The sequence below is a fragment of the Trichechus manatus genome, unplaced genomic scaffold, assembly GCF_000243295.1.
Source record: "Trichechus manatus latirostris isolate Lorelei unplaced genomic scaffold, TriManLat1.0 scaffold00207, whole genome shotgun sequence".
NCBI classification, from domain to species: domain Eukaryota; kingdom Metazoa; phylum Chordata; class Mammalia; order Sirenia; family Trichechidae; genus Trichechus; species Trichechus manatus.
This window is the reverse complement of record NW_004444143.1, coordinates 3049660-3060371: the sequence shown is the minus strand read 5'-3', so window position 1 is coordinate 3060371 and position 10712 is coordinate 3049660. Positions and strand designations below refer to the sequence as shown.

General features: G+C 54.1%; 1 protein-coding gene across 1 annotated transcript in view; it reads right to left on the bottom strand.

Moving 5' to 3' along the window:
• Window positions 1-169: 169 nt before the first annotated feature.
• The window catches only part of RYR1 (ryanodine receptor 1), a 131783-nt gene continuing 121240 nt past the window's right edge, over window positions 170-10712 (bottom strand). Inside the window, exons 98-108 of the mRNA XM_023742308.1 lie at window positions 10385-10515; window positions 8274-8316; window positions 5870-6000; window positions 5717-5777; window positions 4473-4619; window positions 4058-4192; window positions 1660-1816; window positions 1161-1225; window positions 971-1071; window positions 767-818; window positions 170-292 (exon numbers count right to left, since the gene is read on the bottom strand). Coding sequence (XP_023598076.1) covers window positions 197-292; window positions 767-818; window positions 971-1071; window positions 1161-1225; window positions 1660-1816; window positions 4058-4192; window positions 4473-4619; window positions 5717-5777; window positions 5870-6000; window positions 8274-8316; window positions 10385-10515 — 1119 coding nt within the window. The 3' untranslated portion in view covers window positions 170-196. The remainder of the gene's footprint in view (window positions 293-766; window positions 819-970; window positions 1072-1160; window positions 1226-1659; window positions 1817-4057; window positions 4193-4472; window positions 4620-5716; window positions 5778-5869; window positions 6001-8273; window positions 8317-10384; window positions 10516-10712) is intronic.

The following is a 10712-nucleotide window of genomic DNA, read 5'->3' as shown; positions in this document are numbered from 1 at the left end:
AGCAGAATTCCTGGATGCCCATCCCCCCAAAATCCAACATCCCAACACAGTGGCGCCAGAGGGCGTAGCACAGACTTTATTTCTCCAGTACATGGTCACCTCTCCCCCAGATGCCTGGGGAGAGGGAAGGGGTTGGGGGCGAAGGGGCTTGCCATGAGAATAAGGCACTTGTGGGGGGAGGGCCAGCTGGGGTGTCTCAGCTAAGCTGGTCCTCATACTGCTTGCGGAAACAATCACCAGCCGGGAAGAAATCCCAGCATCTCTCCTGGTACATCTTCCAGACATAAGACTCCTAGAGTTGCAGGGAGGGGGAGAGCCAGGTGCTCACATCCTGAAACGCTTTGTGTGCCCTTTTTATCATCCCCTGTTGGAACCCACCAGCTGCTCCCCACAAGAAAGATGCGGCGGTCAGCTTCCGTAAAGATTAGACACCCAAACCAAACCCGTTGCGTCCGGTCTATTCCAACTCCCAGCGACCCTATCGGACAGAGTAGAACTGCCCCATACCGTTTCCAAGGAGCGGCTGGTGGATTCCAACTGCAGACCTTTTGGTTAGCAGACGAGCTCTTAACCACTGAGCCACCAGGGCTCCCAGTAAAGATTACAGCCTTGGAAACCCTGTGGGGCAGTTCTACTTTGTCCTATAGGGTTGCTATGAGTCCTTATCGACTCCACAGCTACTCGACGGCTACGGGTTTTGGGGGTTTGGTTCTACATTAAATCTCTCCGTGCTCTGTCCAGTGTGCCCCCAATAACACTCCCTTACCTGACCCGTGTGTTCTGTCTCGTCCTTGTTTATCAGGTACATCAGGAAAAACCTGTGGGGTCGGGGGCCGGCAGATTCGTCAGGTTCACCTTTCCCTTCTCCTGATTGGCTGGCTGGGAATTCACCCACCCGCTCGGATCCCACACAAACACAGCCAGCGGCCACACCCCCGCCCTCCTGATTGGCTAGCCGGCCGGCGCTCACATGTAATTGGCCAGGTTGTGCTCCTCTAGCGTGTGGGTCTCGAACCCGTGCGGTGTCGAATCAAAGTAGTCGCTGCCGATTCCGCAGATGAAGCACTTGGTCTGTGGATGGTGGGAGACGTCAGAGTCGAGATCCACTTGACCCCCCGAGGGTCCCTTAATCCCTCTTGTCGTCCCCAGACAAGACCCACCTCCATATCCTCCTTCACTTGCTCTTGCTGGTCTCGGAGCTCACCGAAAGCGTCAATGATGAGACCTGGGGTGGCAGGGCGCAGGGTCAGTGTGTCCCACCTCTAACCCAGTTCAGACTCCTCGATCCCCCGGCTGCGGACCTCTGGGCCTTGCCTTCCACACCCTGCCCTCATCTCCCCAATCTCACCCCGCTCCCTAAGAATAGTAACACCTAGCATTTACTGAGTCCTTACTATGTGCCAGACACTTAGCATGTATGATGGTTGAATTAATCCCCACAACACCCCTATAAGGTTAGTTGGGGTATCATTAACACCTCCATTTTACAGATGGAGAAACTGAGGCCCAAAGAGTTCGTTTGCCCAAGTTCTCACAGTAGGGACAAGCAGGGCCAGGGTTTGAATCCCGGCAGACTGGATACGCGGTCTGCACTCTTAGCCAGGGGCGATCCTGCCTCTGCACCGAGCCCCATCTCCCACGATCCCAGTCAGCGCTCACCCTGGATGATGGCCAGCAGGATGACAATGACGAAGAAGAAGAAAGTGATGTCGAAGACCACCCGGTACAGTTCGTACTCGTCGCCTGCTGGGTCCTCTATCTCATCCCCGATGCCCCCGCCAGCCCGGACGCCCACGTACATGTGAAACAGGTAACACTGGGGTGGGGGCGGGGGGGAGGAACACAGTGGTCACTTAGCCAGTCATCCAACATTCACTGAGTACCCGCCGGGACTGGAGACACTGCAGTGACTGAGACAGCCCTAGGCCCTGCCTTCACAGGGCTCACAGACGTGTGACAGCTCAGAAGTGGTCGGGGCTGTGATAGGGACAGCACAGGCGGAGGGTGGGACCGGGGAGGCGAGGGCGGAGGGTCCGGCGGGACCAGGGAGGCGCGGGCGGAGGGGTCGGGACTGGGACCTCAGAGGCCTAGGCTGAGGGGCTGGGACCCGGGAGGCACAGGAGGAGGGGGTCGGGGCGGCACCGGGAGGCGCGGGCGGAGGGTCGGGGCGGGACTGGGGAGGCGCGGGCAGAGGGGAGGGGTCGGGGCCAGGATGGGGAAGGCCCAGGAAGCTTTGAGAGCCCGGTGGAGGCTCCTGACCCAGCTTGGATGATCAGGTGAGGCTTCCTGGAAGAGGAGACACGTGTGAGCTGAAACGTGAAGGAGGTGTTAGGTGAAGGTGAGGTGGGAAAGAGTGTTCCAGGCAGAGAAAACCGCACGTGTTACATCACCATTGGGGAGGAAAGAATACATTTTGCTGCCATGAGGAACTAAAAGAGGTTGAGAGAGTCTGGAAAATAGAGCTCCTGTGAGCCACTGTGAGAAGAGAGATGAGGTGGGGCCTAGTTGCAGAGCTCTGCAGGCCCTGTCCAGGGAGGGCTTCCTGTAGGAGATGTCATTTAAGTTGAAAGGTCACATAAAGGGTTCTGTGTATGTCAGGCTTGGGGTGGGGAGCAGAGTCAACACGAGTGCAAAGGGCCTGAGTCGGGAGGAAACACAGCCTTAGGGGAACTGAAAGAGGACCAGATGGTCGGAGACCATACAGCAAGAGGGATTGTGGTTAGATTCAGTGCGGGCCAGCTCCTCCTGGGCCTTATGAGGGGACTGGATTTTATTCAGAGGGCACTGAAGAGCCACAAGAAGGTTCTGAGCAGAAGGAAGCCATGGTCCGCCTGGCACTTGGGAAAGACACCACACTTGTTCTTTCTGTGTCCCCCAAAAGTAAGAGAACCCAGCTTGTCTTGGGTAAGAGCTGAGGCCAGTGACTGCAGTGGAAGCAAGGCTGTGGGCAGGCAAGACCAAGTCTGGCAGGGGCTCAAATGGCAGGTTAGGAGCTGGACTTAGTCCTGAGAGCAGAAGACCCGTGAGCTGGATGGCAGGACCCCTTCTAAGACAATTGCCTGAAATGGTCGTTTCAACTGTGACCCAGGCCACTAGCAGGTTAAACTCAATTTGGATTGTGACCACAATTAATAGAATAGAAAAGAAAATATAAACATGCATTGCATGCTGGGACTTTGGGTGAAACTTTTAATTATAGATAATGATAATAGTAGCTAACATCTACATAATCCTTAGTATATGGCAGGCATTGTTCTAAGACTTTTATGCCTGAGATGATCAGGGAGGACCATTTAGACCTAAAAGCAACCCTACGGGGCAGGCACTGTTGTTCCACACCCATTTTAGAAAACAGCAAACAAAGGCATCGAAAGGTTGAGGAGCCTACCCCAAATTACACAGCTTGGAAGGGGCAGGGGCTCTCTGCTACAGCACCTTTCCAATAATAATATTTTTTAAAAACCCAGATAATATTAAAACAATGGCTAACATTTAACCAGGAACAAGTTGCCATCAAGTGGATTCCAACGCATGGGGACCCCACGTGCGTCCTAGTAGCACTGTGCTCCACAGGGTTTTTCAATGGGTGATTTTTCAGAAGTAGATCACCAGGCCTTTCTCCCAAGGCGCCTCTGGGTGGACTTGAACCTCCAACCTGTCCATTAGCAGCTGAGCATGTTAACCATTTGCACCACCCAGGGACTCTAGCTAACATTTATTGAGCCTGGGGAACCCTGCTGGCATAGTGGTTAAGAGCTAGGCTGCTAACCAAAAGGTCAGCAGTTCGAATCCACCAGCCGCTCCTTGGAAACCCCATGGGGCAGTTCTACTCTGTCCTTATAAGGTCGCTATGAGTCGGAACCGACTCAATGGCAACGGTTTTGGTGTTTGGTTTTGTGTGCCTGGCACCGTTCAAAGTACTTTACGTCTATCAGTTCATGCAACTCTCACAAGTCCATGAGGTAAGTACTATTATGAGCCCATTTTACTTACAGGAAAACTAAGGATCCGGGAGGGTCAGAAACTTGCACAAGCGCATTGGGGGATGGGGGCTCACCGTCATCATGTCGTCGCACTTCATGTCGGGCTCGTCCTCATCCTCGCTCTTGTTGTAGAACTTGCGGAAGAAGTTGAAGGCCACCACGGTGTACAGGTAGACCACCACTGCCAGGAGGCCCACGGTCATCACCAGCTGGGGGCAGGCAGGGGCGGATCAGCCTTACCTCAGCTGACCCTCTCCCGTGCCCAGCCTTGCCAGCCCTTACCGCCGTTCAACTCACTGGGCCCTCATACCCTGGGCCTCGCTACCCACACTCGTCCCTGGCTCAGCCCGCCTGCCCAGCCTTACCCCTCACCGGTGCTCTGCCCAGCCCGCGCCCCGGCCCTCACCACCCGGTCCGGCCCGCTGGCTCATCCCTGCCAGCTCACACCGCTGGTCCAGCACTCGCTCCTCAGCCAGACCCCGTCCACACCTGCTTCCCGTTGTGGGTGACGGAGGAGAGAATGGTACGCAGCGTCTTGACCCCCATGGCAATGTCCAGAAGGTGGGCAGCAAAGAAGAAGTTGTTGTAGTGCCCCAGAAGTGACATCACCATGTACCAGCCCAGGTACAGAAAGGACTGTGGGCACAGAGGTCAGGGTCAGGGAGCACGCAGGGACGCGTGGGGAGCATCCTGGGGGGTCAGGCACCACTCGAGAGGGTCAACGGGCCTGACAGTCTGCATCTCTCGCTGTGGATTTGCCGACTCTGGATAGTTCATGTAAATGAAAGCATTCACCAGGTGATCTTTGGGGGCTGGCTTCTTTCGCTTTACTCTGCCCTATAGCGTCACCGTGAGTTGGAAGCAACTCGACGACGGCAATGGGTTTGGTTTTGGTGTACCTTTGTTAGCTGGTACTAGGGAACCCTGGTGGCGCGGTGGTGACGAGCTCAGCTGCTAACCAAAAGGTCAGCAGTTCGAATCCACCAGCTGCTCCTTGGAAACCCTATGGGGCAGTTCGACTCTGTCCTATCGGGTCGCTATGAGTCGGAATCGACTCGACAGCAATGAATTTGGTTTTTGTTGGGTTTCTTTCACTTAGCATTATGGTTTTGGGGTTCATCCCTGTTGCAGATGTATTGGGACTTCATTCTTTTTTATGGCTGAATAATATTTCACTGTATGGAAATACCCCAATTTGTTTACCCATGTATCTGTTGGTGGACATTTGGGCTGTTCCCACTGTTTTGGCTATGGTGAGAACCGCTGCTGTGAACACGTGTGTACAAGGATTTGTTAGAGTCCCTGTTTGCAAGCCTCTCGGGTATATACCCAGGTGAGGACACAATCTGGGACACTCAGGGGGTCAGGGAACATATGAGAGCATGAGGGTGCTCTGGTGTCAGGGTGCTGTCTCTAGTTGGGGAGCCTTTGGAGGCTCAGGAGCACTCTGGGCTGATGACTCACTCTGAGGGAGATGGCATCCTGGGGGGAGTTGGGGAGCCCTCTGCAGAAGGAAGTCGTCTGGGAATTCAAGAGCACTCTGGGGGAGTCAGAGGATGTTCTGGGGACGGGGAGCACTCCGGGACATGAGGAGCCTGAGGGGGAGGTCAGTGGGTACCCTGGGATCAGAGGTAGACAGGGGCCCAGGAGTCATTCCTTGGTAGGGACACCCGGGGCTAGAGCCCCTGAACCGTCCTAGAGCTCCCCTCCGCCCACCGTGGACTTGTCCTCACATTGTCTGTGAAGATGACTCCGAACTTCCAGATCTGGTACTTTACATCGATGGACATGAGCCTGTACAGGGGGAGATAACCAGGTGCCCAGGCGTCAGACCCGGCCACCTCCCCTGCCTCCCCAGGCCAGCACAGCAGGGCTGCCTGGCTCACCAGGTGAGCAGCCCCGGCGGTGGCTCGGGCTTCCGCTCGTTGTGGGCTGTGATCTCCAGCGTGGCCAGGTCCATGCCCAGGAGCTCAGCAATCCGCTCCCGCCCGTAGATGTCACCATGCTTGTCCAGGACCTGCAGAGGACAACCTTGGGCAGTGTGGGCATGGCCGGGGTGAGGGGGTCACAGCCTGCTTCAGGGCTTCTGGGGACACCTTGAGCTTTGTGTGGGAAATTGGAGATGCATTTTTTTCTGGGGAGAAGGATCAGAGCTTTCTCCAAGGTCCTCGAGGGGGGACCCTCATTAGCCCAATTAGTTGGGATAATTTATTATTTTTAGGCAGATAGACAAGGAAGTGAGGTGCATGGGGGTTCACTGGTAGAATTCTCGCCTTCCATGTGGGAGACCTAGGTTTAATTCCAGCCCAACGCACCTCATGCTCAGCCACCACCCATCTGTCAGCGGAGGCTTGCGTGGTGCTGTGATACTGAACAGGTTTCAGCAGAACTTCCAGACTAAGACAGACTAGGAAGGAAGGCCTGGTGATCTACTTCCACAAATCCGCCAGTAAAAAGCCCTGTGGCTCACAGAGGTCTGACCTGTAGCCAGTCACGGAGATGTGATGGCACAGGACCCGGCAGCGTTTCATTCCGTTGTGCGTGGGGTCACCACGTGCTGGGGGCTGAGTAACAACTAGCAGCCAGGAAAGCCTATACAGTTCAGCCTCTGTCACCTCTCCGAGCTCGCTTCCTCCCACTTGCCTCCTGGATCACTGGGCTCCAGCCCAGGGCCCTCCTCGCAGTTCCTCAAATACATTCCTGCCTCAGGGCCTTTGCACTATCTGTTCCCCCTGCCTAGGACAATCTTTGCCCCAGATTTCCACCTGGCTCACTCCCTCACCTCCTTATTAAATAGCACAACCTTTCCCAACCACTCTGCGTAAAACAGCCACCTCTCCTGACCTACACAACACACTCCCCATCCCTCTTCATGGCTCAATTTTCCCCCACAACATGTCTCACCACCTGAATGTTATAAATGTGTTTACCATCTGGCTTTCCAACCCGAACATCAGAATCACTGGTTTGCTCACTGCTGGATCCCAGGTCCCTAGAACAGTTCCTGGCACCCAGTAGGTGCTCAATAAGCATTTGCTGAATGAATGAATGATGGTAACAGCCAACACTTACCTAGTGTTTTCCTATGTGCCAGCTACTGCTTGTGTGGTATCCTTACAACAACCCTGTGAGGTTGGCATATTTTTAACCCACTTTGAAAGTGAGGGAAACTGAGGCACAGAAGGCTAGGCGTGGAAAAGCAGGCAATCCAGCTCCAGAGTCTGGGCACTTGAAACATGTGCCTCATTTCCTCCCTCATGGACTTCTTTTTTTTTTTTCAGGTGAAATTCACATAACACAAAATTAACCATTTTAAAGGGAACGATTCAGCGGTGTTCGGGACAGTCACAATGTGTCGCAACCACCACCTCTATCTGGTGCCAAAACGTTTCCATCCTCCCCAAATAAAACCCCATAAAACAAGCAGCCACTCCCCGTTACTCCCCCCCCCCAGCCCCCGGCAACCACCAACCTGTATTCTGTTTCTATGGGTTTACTTAGCTGGATGTTTCACAGAAATGGAATCGTACACCACGTGGCCTTTTGCACCTGGCTGCTTTCACTTAGCAAAATGTTGTCAAGATTCATCCACACTGTAGCATGTATCAGGACTTAATTCCTTTTCATGGCTGAATAATATTCCATTGTATGTATATACCACATTTTGTTTACCCATCCATCTATCTGCTGATGGACGCTTGGGTTTTTTCTACCTTTTGGCTATTGTAAATAGAGCTGCTATGAACATTCATGCCAAAGGATCTGTGTGGGTCGCTGTTATCAGTTCTCTTGGGTATATACCTAGGATCGCAATTTATTGCTAGGTCACATGGTAATTCTATGTTTAACTTTTTGAATAAATAACTAATATTTATCGAGTACTTACTCTGTGCCAGGAGCCCTGGTGGTGTAGTGGTTAAGAGCTTGGCTGCTAACCAAAAGGTCAGCAGTTTGAATCCACCAGCCGCTCCTTGGAAACCCTATGGGGGCAGTTCTACTCTGTCCTTACAGGGTCACTATGAGTTGGAATCAGCTCAACGGCAACGTCTTTGGGTTTTTTTGGTACTCTGTGCCAGGCACTATGCTATGCACCTGACGTGTATGATCTCATTTGAGGGGAGGTGTGATTATTACATCCATTTCAAGGTGGGGAAACAGACACTTCTCAGAGAAGGCAAAGCCCTTTGCTCAAGGTCACCCAGCAAGTGCTTGGCAGCGCTTGGGTGGCCTGGCGGGGGGAAGGGACCCAGCTTGGGAGGCCCTTCCACATCCCCGTCTACATCCGCTCACCTTCCGCTTCACAAACTTGTCCCAGTAGTTGCTGGGGAAAGACCTGCCAAGAGATAGGAACCGTGAGATGTCAGAGGGAAAGGGATAGGAGCCCCAGCCAGGCCCGGGTGACTGGAAATTCTTTTCCTTAGCAGGCAGTCTTGGTTCCAACGCTTGTTTTCCCAGGAACTCTGTACAGTGGGGCCTCACCTTACTCGGGGTCAGGTTCTAAATACCCTACACCGTGAAGCTCGCCCAAGGTCAACCATTACCTCCGCTGCCATCTTGGGTGGAGCCCAAGGTCAACCATTACCTCCACTGCCATCTTGGGTGGAGCTCAGGCCAGGCAGGGGGCTTGAGTTCACAGCCAGCATGTGTGGAAGGATGGCGGCACTGGGGAGGCTCTTGCATGTGGGGAGGGGGGTCCGAGTTGGCAGCCTGGCTCTGTCCCCCGCTCCAGTAGGGTGGTGTGCGTTCTCACATTGTTTTAACTGGTAAACGTTTTGTTTGATGATTCTTGCCCCTTATTTACCACTTTTCAGAGCGCTGAGTTGATGCCCTAGCATCCAGTAAAGGTGGCCGATAAAGTGTGTGTTTGGGGTGGGGGGGTTTTGGAGAAGTGTGTGTCTGAAGATTTAAGGAGCCCTGGTGGCGCAGTGGTTAAGAGCTCGGCTGCTAACCAAAAGGTCGGCAGTTAAATCCACCAGCCGCCCCTTGGATACTCTATAGGGCAGTTCTACTCTGTCCTACAGGGTCGCTATGAGTCAGAATCGACTTGATGGCAACGGGTTTGGTTGTTTGGTGGCACAGTGGTTAAGAGCTCGGCTGCTAACCAAAAGGTCGGCAGTTCGAATCCACCGGCAGCTCCTCGGAAACCCTATGAGCAGTTCTACTCTGTCTTATAGGGTCCGTATGAGTCGGAATCAACTGAAACGCAACGGGTTTGGTTTGGTGGCTCAGTGGTTAAAGCACTCGGCTGCTAACTGAAAGGTCAGCAGTTCAAACCCACCAGCCACTCCGTGGGAGAAAGATGTGGCAATTTGCTTCTGTAAAGATTATAGCCTTGGAAACCCTATGGGGCAGCTCCACTCTGTTCTACAGGCTTGCTATGAGTGGGGATCAACTCCACGGCAATGGGTATACTGTCAGAATCCACTAAAACGGTAACTATCAACGTACCTGTGGATGTAATCCCATTTGGGAATAGGATTTTCTTCGTGATGTTAATGTGGCCATTATCGGTGTAGGGCGTGTTTTAAATTAACCACTTTGGAGATATAAAGGAGCAGATGTGGCACATTATCTGAAGACAGTAGTGGCCCACTAGTCTGCTTCGAGCCTGGGACCTCCAAGGATGGCCTGCCTGAGAAGCTGAGACAAGAACCTTCCCCCAGAGCTGACAGAGAGAGAGCCTTCCCCTAGAGCTTGTGCCCTGAATTTGGACTTCCAGGCTACTAAACTGAGACAATACATCTCCGTTTGTGAAAGCTACCCACTAGTGGTATTTCTGTTACAGCAGCACTAAGAACTTACGACAGCGGGGGTGTAGATGGGGTCCAGAGTCCCACCGTAATGTCCTTGTACACCTCATCCCCTCCCTAGGCTAAGTTTATGAACCAAACGATTTCATATTTCCCACTCAGGGCACCTGGGTGAGAACCACAGTTGGGGCGGGGGGGCGGTGGAGCTTAAAATGCAGGTTCCCGGGCCCCACCTCTATGGGGCCCCGGCGGCCCAGTGGTTAAGAGCTCGGCTGCTAACCAAAAGGTGGGCTGTTCTAATCCGCCAGCCGCTCCTTGGAAACCCTATGGAGCAATTCTACTCTGCCCTAGAGGGTCGCTATGAGTCAGAATCAACTTGATGGCAACCGGGTTTACCGGCCCCACCGCAGACTCACTGAACCGAATCTCAGGGCTGGGGCCCAGGACTCTCCACGCGTCCCTAGCACACCCATGGTACTTTAACGGGAGGGAGGTGTGTCTATTTCATGGAGAGGCGGGCTAAGGCCTGGGAAGATACAAGTTAGGGCCCAGCATCGACGGGAGCTCCAGGTTTTGAGGCCCGGGCCCGGCTGGAGTGGAAACCCAGCCCTGTTCCCCCTGCCCGCCCCGAGCTGGGAGCTGGGTCCATACGGCGTATTGAGCACCAGTCGGTCCCACTGCCCCTTCACATCGTCATCCTCAGGCTGCTCCGTGATGTAGAGGCCGTCAAACTCCAGTTTTCGGGCCAGCTCCTTCTCCCGCTTAAAGATCACCAAGGGCACCTAGATTGTGAGATAGAGACAAGGGGTTGGGCGGTAGGCACCTCTGGGAGACCACAGCCTCTGCATACGCCACGCGATAGTGTTGGAGCCTGTGTGAGAACCCACGTCAGAGTAGCATTCCCAGAGGGGCAGGGCCGGGGCCAGAGAGGAGCAGGCCGAGGGGCGGGGCGGGGCAGGAGCAGGCAGAGGGGCGGGGC